The 14,271-nt window shown below is 39.9% G+C and overlaps 1 protein-coding gene across 1 annotated transcript in view; it reads right to left on the reverse strand.

Moving 5' to 3' along the window:
- The window catches only part of LOC111154278 (Rho GTPase activating protein 10), a 317,626-nt gene that overhangs the window by 101,554 nt on the left and 201,801 nt on the right, over positions 1–14,271 (reverse strand). The window contains exons 17-18 of the mRNA XM_022513786.1: positions 3,229–3,334; positions 1,527–1,686 (exon numbers count right to left, since the gene is read on the reverse strand). Of these exons, the coding sequence (XP_022369494.1) occupies positions 1,527–1,686; positions 3,229–3,334 (266 nt within the window). The remainder of the gene's footprint in view (positions 1–1,526; positions 1,687–3,228; positions 3,335–14,271) is intronic.

Raw genomic sequence — 14,271 nt, forward strand, 5'->3', positions numbered from 1 at the left:
TATTAAATATGTATTTTTTTATTTATTTGAGAAAGAGAGTAACAAGCAAGGGGAGAGGCAGAGAGAGAGAGAATCTCAAGCAGCCTCCATGCTGAGCACCAAGTCCAATGTGGGACTCGATCCCACAACACAGAGGTCATGACCTGAGCTGAAACCAAAGGCTGGACACTTAACCAACTGTGCCACCCAGGTGTCCTTAATTATTTCTTTTTCTAAAATGATTAGAAGCCATCTTTACTTAAAGCTATCTAAAAACAAACCACGAGCTACCTAAAAACAAACCAAAAAAACAAACAAACAAAAACAACAACAACAACAACAACAAAAAAAGGAACCAAACTTTCTACTTCCATAAACAAGCTACTTTTACTATACTGGGCAAGAAAATCTCTGACCAGCTTTAACATTTAACTCTTCAGTGGGAACTAATATTCACACAAGATACAATTGCTCTAGCAAATAGTAAATGCAACGAGGTTCTTGCTATGATTTGCTCATAGAGACTACACCTCTGTTTCTCTCTTTCCCACTTCTCTGACCCCCTTAAAATTTCCTGAGTTCATTAATTCATCCAATAAATATTAACTAAACTCCTACTATGTACCAGGTACTATTCTAAGTATAAAAAACAATCTCTGCCTCAAGGATGTGGCAGGGAAAAACAGATGTCTAGGACAATAAATAAACTATATAACAGGTTAGACAGAGATAAGGGCTATGGGATACAAGTCCCAAAATGGGGCTCCACCTCCCAGACTGTGAGCTACTCTCCATCAGGGCTGCAATGTTCATCTTCATAGCCTAGCACCTCATACATGCTCAGCATATCAGCTGAAAACAAACTACAACAAACCTTTAATAAACAAATGAGGAACCAAGCATTTTAACAATTTTCAAATTCCCTATCTTAAAAGAATTGAGGAAAATTATTACCGAGGTCTGGATCTATGATGATAATGAGAAAAAACTACATAAAAGTTCTTCAAAGAATATATCCTACTTTGAAAACTCTTGCAGTTCCCTGATTATAGAGAAACAAGTAAGATGTGTCACAAAGATTTTTCATTTTAAACCAGAGATTCTTAACCTAGGGTTCCCAGATGCAGGGAGGCATGTGAATCCCCTGAAATTGTCAGCACAATTTGGGAGATAAGGGGGAGTTATATGTTGTGTTTAATGTGACACAGACTGGCAAAAATATTTTCCCTGAGTTACAGAAATAGAATTTGAGAAATCCAAGGACAGGACTGAAAGCTGCAAAGAATCCAAACAGTCCAATATTATACTGCAGATTGTCATTTGCGTCTGGGTGAAATGCTTCTTCCTTAAACCAGTGAGATATCAGAATTTATGGAAATCCATCAGAAAACAGAAGCTCAGTGGGAACTTCTCAGAACCAAACTCATCGTCACAATAATAATAAAATCATTAATGGTGATGGTGGGGGGGCTCTTAAAGCCTAGTTTCAGATGGTGATAAAGCCAAAACCAGGAATTCCCTTAAGGAAAAAAACAAATAGAGTTTACCTTTTCATGGTTTTCAATTAAGATTTCCACCACGATGTTCTGAAACTTCAAATCCATGATGGCAGCAACAGTTTCTTCCTGTGGCCTCATCAAAGTTGGTCCAAACACCACTCCTAGATTTGCCACAGTCATGAGGTTCTGCTTGGAGTGATTCGAAACACTGGTAGGGAAGGGATGGGGTTGAAAGTCTGTTAATAGAGAGACAACAGCTGGGGAACGTACAATCTTCCACAGCTGTGTGTTTCCTTAAAAATCAAGACACTCAAATGTCCTTAATCTCTGCTTCTGAAATAATAAGATCTGACAAGACCCTAGGGGATGAGGCCCCTGCCTACCATCCTGCTACTCCTCTCTTCTCGATGCTTTACTCTAACCATAATGGCTTTCTTAATAATTCCATGTTTATGTTAGGCTTGTGTCCCTCTGAAGACCTTCTGTTACCATTCCTTTTTACTTAGAATATCCCCTCTTTCCCCAGACTGTTATATCTTTGGCTTCCACTAATGACCAGATTGTATGGCACCTTTGTAAGAATTAGCTTCAGAAGCACAGAGAACTTGGTTAGAGCTCCCACATTTACCCCTTTGGCCCAATACATTGTGCAGTGAGCAACCCAGACAACTGTTCTCAGAAGCACTGATGCTTAATTCAGGTCTCAATTCAAAACTTGGTTAGAGCTCCCACATTTACCCCTTTGGCCCAATACATTGTGCAGTGAGCAACCCAGACAACTGTTCTCAGAAGCACTGATGCTTAATTCAGGCCTCATCCTCAAGATACCTTCCATAATAACCCTCTTTATAGTCCCACACCCAATATATATTCTCTATCTCCTCATTCTATTTTTTAAATCACTTATCACCTGAAATTATTTTGTCTTTTTATTTGTACTCTGTTTATGATCTTTTCCCTCTTATAAAGAAGGGACTCCATGAAGCAGGGAATTTGTCTATCTTGTTCAACTATGTATCCACTAGCACCTAAAACGGGCATTCGATAAATATGTGTTGACTAAATGAACGAATATGGTTTCACTAGTTGTAGGACACTTGGACTTGGCAGGTCATAATATCCTCTGGCCTTCAGTTTCTTTTTATGTAAAATAAAAACATAATAAAATAAACAGGATAATAAAAGAAAATTAAAAACATTCTAAAACAGCATTCCTCAGCTTCCCATTATCTCCAAATTTCTTTAACTACAGTGATCTAAGAGTCATTTGTATATGAAGAAAGGGCTAATTTCTACACTAAATGATCAGATTTTGCTCGCTTTTTAAAGAGGGAATAAAAAGACTAAAATGGATCCTAAGAAATAACTACCTATTACTGGATTAAACTAACTTAAAGGCCATGTTCAAACTTAGGTAGGTGTGAAACCAGGCTAAATTCGCTAACAGACTTATAATCACATTTCCAGAATCTGTGTACAGGGAAGTGTATAATATTCTCTTCTTTTACTTCCAATCAAACCCCAAGTTGCTGGCAGTGATGTTAAGCAAATAATTATACGACTTCACAAAAGCATCATATTTCAATGTTCTTGTCCAAAACATACACAGTGAGTCAACTGTCCGGCCTGCCTTTCCAGGCGTGGTCCCTGGTATTGTGTAGACAGCCCCACTTCCAACCGTCATGAATCCAAGAACCCCACATGGCACCCAGAGTGAAACAGAGAAAGTTAGGAAGACAAAGGGGCTTACTTTGTTAAGTGTTTCACCAAAATATCCAACATTTCTTTATTCTTCTCTGGCAACTTGTGTACCAAGAAATGGATAGCATTAACACGAGATTCTGGGCTTCCACTTTCTTTTAAAAAAAAGAAGAAGAAGAAGAAGAAGAAAAGAATAGTTAGATTACACAGAATCAAATACACTCGTAAAAATCAACCATGACAACAGCTCATCTGTTCAACATCTTTCAACAGAGAATGTAAACGTATTTCTACACCTTTCACAAAAAAGGTGGGGGGATCTATCTTTTGGCTTCTTCTTGGTCTTCTGTGCCTGCCCTAGGAGATCATTTCAGTGTGAATGCAATGAGTGCCTTTCCCTAGGGTGATATTTAAGAACAGAGGGCTACTACAGCTTCTCCTTCTTTCATTCCGCACTTCAAGTTGGCTCATCACTTGAAAAAGTCGAGTCACTGGGTCACTGCCCCACCATGGAATGCAAATAAAATAGGGGCAAATAGTTTCTTCCCTCTTAGGGTTGAGTTTTATCCCCCCAAAAGATACACTGAGGTTATAACCCCCTAATGTCTCAGAACATAACTGTTTTGAAAACATACCTGGGATTTATTTCAATCAGGTATGGTAAAACATGCAGACAGGGAAATGACAGAGTTGAAGGAAGAGTTTTATAGTTATACCCCCGAAACAGGAGGTGTGGTAAGTCAGCGTCAGCCAAGAGGCAGAGGGAAGAAGGGGAAAATGTGGGCAAGAGGCTTTACTGTGTTTTCCATGTGAAGGAAGAGGCGAGGCAGAGTAAGCAGACTCAGGACTGGTTGGTCTGAATTATTGTAGCAGGTTTTAGAGCACAGGGGCTGTGCCGAGACATCTGGTACCTGTCCCTGAGGTGACTAGGACAGGAGAACATGGACTTGAAGTGTAAGAGCCCAAAAGAGTCAGGAAGAGAAAATGGGCTCTGGACTGGTTGGCATATGGAAAGCATGCTGTTTACTACCTCAAGGAATTGGTTAGCCCCAGAAAGGGCATTCTCCCTAGGATCAGTAAGGCCCCAGATATCAAAACATCAGAATAAAAAGACATGCTCAGCATAATGCCCTAATTTGGAAATAAGGTCATTGCAGAAGCCGTCAGTTAAGATGAGATCATACTGGAGCAGGGTGGTCCTTTAATCTAGTATGCTCGGTGCCCTTATAAAAAAACAAAGACACAAAGGGAAAATAAATTAAATCAAATTAAATTAAAATAAATAAAAACAAAAAACAAAGGGAAGATAGCCATATGGAGATGGACACAGGGGAGACTATCATGTGACAGTGCAGGCAGAGATTGGAATGATGTATGTATAAACCAAGAAATGCCAAGGATGGTTGGGAACCACCACATGCCAGAAGAGGTAAGGAAAGAGCCTTCCCTGGAGCCTTTAGAGGTCGGCCCACCAACCTGCACCTTGGCTTTAGACTTCCATTCTCTAGAATTGTGAGTGAGTGAGTGAATTTACTTACTTATTGACTGAATGATTGACTGAAGCTATTCAGCAATGAGAGGGAACTAACACACTCACTTTCCCCTGAGATTTTGGAATGAATTATCCGTGGCTCTTATTAGCAACACACCCAAATTCCTTTTATTGTGTTCTTGACAGAAAATACCAAATCAATAAAATGCTTATTATTGAGACCTCCACTGGAATTTTCAGGGGTGTCACAGAAGCAACTGATGAGAATTCAGTGAGTACAGACTGCTTGGAGGCTCACAGAGAGCCGGCAGGAGAGGCTGAGGGAGGGTTTCACGTAAAAGACAGCATCTGAGTTGGGTCTTGAAGAGCAGGGAAGAATTTAAAGCAAGGCAGAAATGAGGAGTTAGGGACACACTCCAGATTCTACAAACGATATAAGAAAATGCACAGCCTATTCAGAGAGAGCACCTTAAGCTTATGGAAAGTCTGAGACCAAACTCTGGTTTGTAAAAGCTAATTTGAAAAATCTGTCTCTGCTGTTGGCTACTAAATCCGTCACGGTAAGTAAGGCTGGGAAAAGATACGAACAGAGTCAAATTTGGGGAGATATACCTGACATTTTTGGAGGATGGATTCAAATGGGGAGAAAAGCAAATTAGGAGGGAAATGCTATTTGGCCAAGAAGTAATAATGAGGCAGGAAGGGGGGCAGGTGGTGGAATTACAAGTAAGGAAGTAGAGCCCACAGGCAGGCTTCCGAATTGCTGCTTCCAACAGACAGCAAGAGCAAGATACCTGCTAACAGAAGGTTTGGGGCCTCGGTTCCTCATCCGCAAAATGAAGTTAAGAGCACTATCTCCAAAGGCCATTATGAGATTCAGTGAGGTAACACCTGCAAAGGGTTGAGCGCCGGTGGCAGGTACAGCAGGCGCTCCATCACTGTTAGCCATTGTCTCCATTGTTGTTTGCATTACTCTTACTATGTGAGCGCTCCTATGGAATACGTACACTGGACAGGATCTAGCTGCATACTGGCCATGGATCAGAAGGAAAAAGGCAAAGATAACCAGTGTTTCATGCCTGGGTTATGCAGTAGTATGGTCAGTCCCACTGATAGACAGGAGCAGAGGAGACAACGCTGGTTTGAAAGGGACAATGATGGTGGGAGTGACAGAGGAAGGGATGTGCAAGGGGCAGATATCTAGCAGGGAGCTGGGAATGGCAGGAGGCATTGGAGATGAAGGTAGCAATATTCTCCGGAGGGGCATGGGGACATCCAGCACATGGCCAAAGCTACCTGACTACTTCAGAAAGCCAGAAAGAGCATCCTGTGGGGGAAAGAGCTCCACTGGGGTTCAGTGGAGATGCCAGCTGGCGGCTAAACAAAGCACAGGAGGAGGAAGAGGAGGGAGGGCCAGGAGGTTCAATGTCATGAGAAAGTCAAATGAGAAGAAACAGACAAGGCCTGGGTAGCCAGTGGTATCAAGAGTTAACGAGGAACTGAGGAAGTGCGAGATGGGGAGGAGGAGGGCCTGCACACCCACCACTAAGCTGGCCAGCAGGGAGTCCTTCTCCAGTTATACAAGGAGGTTAAAGAGTGAGTGGCTAGAAGGAAGAGAGAGAGTAGAATTTCAGATTATTGGTTAAAAAATCAAGAAATAGAAGGAAAAGGGGAAGAGAGGTAAAGCAGATCAAGGAAGGGGAATTTGTTTTTATTGAAATATAACTGACATATAATATTGTATTATATGTACAACATGATTCAATATTTGTATATATTGTTAGATGACTACCACAATACATCTAGTTAATATCCAATACCACACAGTTATAAATTTTTTTCTTGTGATAAGAACTTTTAAGATTGGGATGTCTGAGGGGCTCAGTTGGTGAAGCGTCTACCAGGGTCCTGGGATTGAGTCCCGCATCGGGCTCCCTGCGCAGTGAGGAGTCTGCTTCTGCTTCTCCCTGTCCCTACCCCCGACCATGCTCTCTCTCTCAAGCTCTATCTCAAATAAATAAAATCTTAGGAAAAAAAAAAAAAACTTTTAAGATTTACTCTCTTAGCAACTTTGAAATATACAACACAGTGTTACTGACTATAGTCACCATGCTGCACATTCCATCCTCACGACTTATTTTATAACTGGAAGTTTGCATCTTTCAACTCCTTTCACCCATTTTGCCCACTCCCAGCCCTGGGCAGCCACCAATCTGTTCTCTGTATCTATCAGCTTGCTTGTTGTTGTTGTTTTTCTTTTCTAAGGCTCCACATATAAGTGAAATAATATGGTTTTTGCCTTTGTCTGATTTCAGGAATCTGTTTCTTCAAAATGTTGATGGTTTTACTTTTTCCTTACTGTAAGAACTAAGTATCTGTTCTGTTAACATTTTAGAAGACATACATAAAACAACTCAGTAAAAGCAATCACTAATAATTTGAAATACATATAGTAGGGAAAGAACATGCCATCAGACTATGAAGAACTACTAATCGATCCAAGAAGAAAGAAACAATCCAAAAGAAAAATGGGCAAAAGACTGAAGCAGGAGTTTCAGGAAAGAGGCTAGCTATATGACCAATAAACATATGAAAAAGTGCTAACCCTCCTTATCAGGGAAATAAAATTAAACCCACAATGAGCTACTACTACTCACCCAGCAGAATGGCTTTAAATGAATGTAGTACTAAGTTCTGGAAAAGATATGAAGTAAATGGAACTCTACGTGGGAATAATTAAATGGCACAATCACTTTGGAGAACTCTTTGGCAGTACCCACTGAAGTTGAATACACACATTCCAACCCACAACCCAAAAATTCTACTCAAAACCAAGAGAAATGCACATAAACGTTCACTAAAAGACACATTTTAGAATGTTCACAGCAGTAGCATTCTTGATAATCCCAGAAGTGAAACCATTCAAGTCTCATCAACAGAACTGATAAATGCATTGTGGTGTGTTCGTACAAAGGAATCCTATACCACAAGAAACGAGAATGAACTGCTCATTCACTCAGCACGGAGGAATGTCACAAGATGACCAAAAAAGCTGAATGCAAAAGAGGGTATTCTGGATGATTCCATTTAGATACAATGCAAATGCAGTAACCCTAACCTCTGGACCTATGGTGTCAAAAGCCAGGGGAGTGGGGCACCTGGGTGGCTCAGTTGGTTAGGCGACTGCCTTCAGCTCGGGTCATGATCCCAGGGTCCTGGGATCAAGTCCCACCTCAAGCTCCTTGCTCAGCAGGGAACCTGCTTCTCCCTCTCCCTCTACGTGCTGCTCCGCCTGCTTGTGCACTCTCTCTCTCTCTCTCTGTCAAATAAATCAATTAAAAAAAAAAGGGGGGGAGTGCTCATATGTCACAGGGACTGTGCGGGTGTGAGAAAGGGTTTCTGGGACTCTGACAATACCTTATTTCTTGATCCAGGGCTGCTTACACAGCTATCTTAATATGTGAAAATTTATTAAGCTATATACTTATTATTCATGTGTATTTCTATTATGTTTCAACAAAAAGTTCACTTGCATTAAGCTACCCATAATAAATCTCACCTAACAGAGGCTGGCACATTTTAGGTTTAATCCTTTCAGAATTTGGTTTTTCAAAATGAAATGTGTGAACCGGCTATTTCATTTAAGGTACCATGGACGTCTCTCTGTGTCATTTTAAAAGGAGCCCCACCCCATCAATTCTATGATCATCTGAGTTCCTTCCAGTGATTGTGCAGTTAAGTCTGTTCAAGTTTACACTTCCAATAGTAATGGTTTACAGTGAGGAATAAGATTTCACAACACAGGACACAGTTGTTGCTAAAGACAAAGGAAGCAGAAAGGCTAAGACATGAAAAGGCATCTGATAAAACAGAATAATCAAATCATATCACATAATGAACACTCTCAGATACAGGGGCCCCTGGGTGGGCTCAGTCCGTTAAGTGTCTGCCTTCAGCTCAGGTCATGGTCCCAAGGTCCTGGGATTGAGCCCCACATTGGGCTCTCTGCTCAGTGGAGAGTCTACCTCTCCATCTCCCTCTGCCTGCCACTCCTCTTGCTTGTACTCTCTCTCTCAAATAAGTAAAATCTTTAAAAAAAATAAAAATAAAAATTAATAAAAAATAAAAACCTCTTAGATATAGACTGAATTTGTCACTGAAAACAAAAGTACAACTACCTAAAGAGTCAATAAGGAATATCACTCAGCCACAAAAACAGATGAGATCCTGCCATTTGCAACAACATAGATGGACCTAGAAGGGTGAAATCAGTCACCAGAAAAATACCATATGATTTCATTTAAATGTGTAATCTTAAAACAAACAAAAATAAATGAACAAAAAATGCAGAAACAGACTCATAAACACAGAACAAACAGGTGGCTGCAGGAGGGGGTTAGGTAGGGAGACAGGCAAATGGGTAAAGGGGAGTAGAAGGTACAGCATAGGGCATGTAGTCAATGATAAGGTGAGATACGGTGACAGACGGCAGCTACACTTGTGATGAATACAGTGTAACAAATAGACTTGTCAAGTCACTCTATTGTATATTTGAAACTAATGTAACAAACACTGTGTGTCAATACCTCATATACAATACTTAAAAAAAAATAAAACTTACGTGATAAATTATACAAGTTTTTGTCTGGAGTTAAAACCAAGATAATACCTTACTAAATCAAAGCTGGAGGAAAATGAAAGAAATTTTTTAAAAATAACATTTTCAATTCACAGCTTTAATTTAAAAAATAAAAATAAACTAGGAGAAAATTTAAAGTCAGGACTCTGAAAAATAATAAAAATTCCAAAGGAATAAAAAGATAACTCCTTATAATAAGAATTTCATGCATTCAAAAACTGAAAATTTTGGGGCGCCTGGGTGGCTCAGTGGGTTAAGCCGCTGCCTTCGGCTCAGGTCATGATCTCAGGGTCCTGGGATCGAGTCCCGCATCGGGCTCTCTGCTCAGCAGGGAGCCTGCTTCCCTCTCTCTCTCTCTCTCTGCCTGCCTCTCTGTCTACTTGTGATCTCTGTCAAATAAATAAATAAAATCTTTAAAAAAAAAAAACTGAAAATTTTATAAAACTCTGCACTAAAAAGCTACTTCTAATTGTCTACCTTGTCATTAATAATCATTTCTCTCAAAAGAAAATATAATTTTAACATTTGGGGATTTATTACTTATTCAGAAACACAAGACAGAAATCATTTCCCACTCTCTAAGGTTAAGGTTCTTCATTTCTAAAAATAGTACAATCAGTTTTGAAAAACAGAATCAAAACCTTCCACTTCTTTCTTTGAGGGCCACTCTCACAGCCATCTTCATTTGAAGTCACACACACCTTTTTCTCAAGTCTGCTTTTTCCACTCTTTCAAAAAGAAGGATATTTGGAAGTAAGGCACTTTTTAAAAAATGTTTATTTATTTATTTTGAGGAGGGCAGGGGAGTGGGGCAGAGGAAGAGAAAGAATCTACAACAGATTGCCCGCTGAGCACAGAGCCCAATGCTGGGCTCGATCCCGGAACCCCGAGAGCATGACCTGAGCCGAAATCAAATCTAGACTCAGATGCTTAACCAACTGAGCCACCCAGGCGCCCCGAAAGTAAGGCTTTTAAAACCTACTTTTTCTCCATTTTATTTTGACGTTAATCAGAAATGTCTACTAAATGGGCATTTCCATGTGGTTGTAACATAATAATAACTTTAAGGCACTCAAGAGAAGTTTTCTAAATGATAAATTATATAATTAGATAAATTATCTTTAGTGGCCTATGCTATATGCATTTCATTTTAATTTGTATAAATTATATAATGAAAGGCATAACTTTTTAAAAATCTAGGATACTGAATTAATCATAACACCAGACCCTAACCTCAGCCAGGGAATTAGTTTACTGTAACACCAAAGCGTTTTTAATTGTGAAAATAAAAATCAGCATCCACAACACTTAATGTTTATGATGCTGTGCCAACTAACAGAGACTGAAAAAGATATGATCATAGCTTACTGGAGCTTATCAAAGATACTTAGGCAGGTAAATATTAAGTTATTTCAATATTTAAATGTCATACGTCAATAGTACAGTAATTTTAGGAAAATATTAGCGGTAAACATCCAAACACTACCCAAGGTGCTTCACTCAACAGACATCAAGTATTTGAGTTCTTCTGTGGGTGACCCTATCCACTGGGAAATGAATATATCTGGCTAAAATAGCTCAATGTCATTAGGCATTCAATTCCTTTAATGTCCAGGTTTCCAAATCATTCCCAATTAAGATCACATGATTTTCCTGCTTCCCACGCATGTTTACCAACTAGAATAGAACATTCCACTTAGGCAAATACCAGTGCCCTAGATCCTCTAATAGTTACATTTTTCATCATAAATGACTTAAGAGCTTTGTGATTATGATTTTGCTTCCCAGGTAACTTGATTACTGAAAGAAAACATACAGAACATAGCAAGACAAGTATTCTTGTTCAGGAGGAAGTATTTTTGTATGATGCCATATTAGGCATCCAAGCTTTGGTGGTCATTCTCAAACTAAGCTTAACATGAGTCCAATCCTGAATGGGTCTGACTTTTATCAATATGACATATCAAGAACTCTGAGCCTTAAAGGCTAAGACACAGACCATGGACTAACAATCTCAGAGATAATAAACACCAAGAAAAACATCCACACAGACACCTAATAGCGTTCCATAGATGGGCACAATCATTTGCATTCCTGCACAGACCAAGTAAACTATGTTTTCATTTTACAAATTTCTATACTAAGAGTTCTTTATAACTTCTCACAAGATGGATGGTATGAAGTAATAAGAAATATATACTGGTCTCTGCTTCTGGTTCCTGACATAGAACTCCTAAAAGTCTTGTGAACAGGAGTGCTCAGAGAATCTTTTGTTCTAATACTTAGTCTTTGATCCTAGTTCCTGACACAAAGCTCCGACAACCTCCACAATTTCATAAGTGACAGAGGAGTATCTGACGCCAAGCTCCCAAGTCTCTCGGAATTCCCTGGGTGATAAGATCATCTTTTACTCTAATGAGGAGACCTCTGGTGGGCTCCCAGATGGGAGAGGGTCACCTGAAAGACCAAGCCATAATTAGAAGTTCAGAATTTTCAGTCCCACCTCTCATTCTCCAGAAATGGAGTTTATAATCCATCATGTCTACATTATGACACCTCCACAAAAACAGTAGAGTCTGGTGAACTTCAGAGTGGGTGAGCGCATCTACATGGCCAGAGGGTGCCACACCCCCAACTCCAAAAGGACAGAAGCTTCTACACTCAGGACACTTCCGGATCTCACCTTATGTATCTCTTCATCTGGCTCTTCATCTGTATCCTCTATCATATCCTTTATTATATAATAAGATGGCAAATACAACTTTGTGTTTCCCAGAGTTCTGAGACCCATTTATCGTACCTAAGGTGGGAGCTATGAAACTCTGATTTCCAGCCAGTTAGTCAGAAGTCCTGCAGACAACCTGGGACTCACAACTGGTGTCTCAAGTGCGGGCAGGCTTGTGGGACTGAGCCCTTGCCCTGCAGGACCCGATGCTAACTCCAGGTAGACAGAATCAGAATTGAATCTAATTGTAGGATGCTCAGCTGGTTGCAGAATTGGTTGGCGTGGGGAAAAAAGCCCACACTGTTGGTGACCAGAGGTGTCACAAGTGAAGTATTTTGTGTAGTGAGTAAAGGAGAAACAAAGGAATGGTTTTTCATACAGAGAGACTCTAGCTCCTTTCGGCAATTTTAGTTAACTTTCTCAGCTGAGAGGGTTAACTCTCTTAATTTTCTCTTAAAAAAATAATTTCCCAATGTATTCAACACTGAACAGTCGGTATTTTTTAAGAATGAAGAACAAAAAATGTCTGTCTTGTGGTGACAAAAAAGAAATAAAATTCATATTTGTATGAGGCACTCCAGAAATTAACCCACAGGTTCTCAACAGAAGCCTGCAGAGAAGAAACTGAGGAGAGAAAATAAAGGGACCCAAGAGAAACCTCCAGAACTTTCAGCAGGGAAGGCAAAAGAGACCATCTCAACAGCCCAGAATGGATGGAAACCACACTTGACTGAAAGGAATCAAAAATTTGTTTCCATGCTGGTGTGAGAGGCAATAACAAAGACTGGCGATGCTTGATAATTTTAGCAGTCAGCTCTGCTAACAGACACTTTTGCATAACAAGGTCATCTGTGCCGTTGTTAATGGAAAATGATAGCCTGACCACAGTCCCAATTTTTCCAACAATATTCAAAAGGGGAGACTAATTTTGGCCACCTGACTTCTATAACTGTTTTTATGTAATTCTTGCAAGTCCATGTGCAGAAGATGAGAGAATTTGCTCCCACACTCTTTCCTAAGACAGGCACAGTGAGGACCAAGAGGGGGTACTCATAGAGACTCAAATAAAAAATTAAAGACCTCGCTGGGAATACTGGATACACCAGTTTAACACGTGTACTTTTCTCATTAAAGAAGGTAACTACAGGTCCTGTTCCAACCGCAACTCCACTTGGGTACAAACACATGCCAGTAATTACAGTAGCTATAGTATTTCCCCTGGAACAGGGACTGTTATTCAAATCATTGTGGAGACTCTTTTACAGCAACCCCAGAAAGTCAGGAGGCCAAACACAAGGCACCGGGCTAGTAGGCGAAGCTACCACATCCCTCAAGGACGGCCTTGACAAACTCTTTAAACTCCCTTCCTACCGCCACAAACGCCATTACCACTCGCAAGTTTCTGCCTCTTATGAAGCCTTCATCTGGTGAAAATCATTGACATTAGAACCTCAAACACACCAGCTTCAGTTGCAAGGCGTGATAATCATAATGACACTAACTTGTGGTAATTTAAAACCTTACTCCATAATCACTTTATCTTTCTCCCATTCTCAAAGGATTTTAGATGAAAACTGGCACTCTTCTGCTTTTTCCAGTCTCTAAGGCGAACAACATGAAGCAATTGTCCTCCAACTAGAGTTTAATTTCTCTTTTCCCTGCTTGCCAAAAATGCCACAGGGAAGGAATCAAAACAACTAAGTGTTTGCTTGAGTTTTTGCCAAGAAAACTTTCCCCCACTTCCTTGATCACACAAATTCTCTTAAAAAAAAAAAAAAAAAAAATTCGTCTTCCACGTGAAAACAGAAGTGGGTAGACCCATATTTTTGCCTTTTCCAAAGGCCGATTTTATAAGCACAGTCTAGCTGGGCCTACACATTGCTTCTCTCTATAACACACTAGGAACCTTTACCCAGGCTGCCATAAAGACCTCACAAGAAGATAACGTTTAAAGCAATGTTCAGGCAGCAGTAACAGAGGACCCAAAGGGATTGCTCTAAATTTTTCAACAGATTAAACTATGGAATACATCCAAGGGGGAAGAAAAAAAAAAAAAAAAAAAGGAAATGAAAATACAATTATAGCTACTGTCAGTGCACCTGTGAAAACCAATCCTGCAGGTTTTAGCCAGTGGAGCTAAGGTTTTGAATTTTAAATAAAGATCCCTATAATCTGGCAAGTGACTTCACATGTCTCAACCTTCATCTCCTTAACTATTAAATACCTCACACCAATG

This window comes from Enhydra lutris, unplaced genomic scaffold (assembly GCF_002288905.1).
Source record: "Enhydra lutris kenyoni isolate GAN:26980312 unplaced genomic scaffold, ASM228890v2 scaffoldscaffold3, whole genome shotgun sequence".
NCBI lineage: Eukaryota > Metazoa > Chordata > Mammalia > Carnivora > Mustelidae > Enhydra > Enhydra lutris.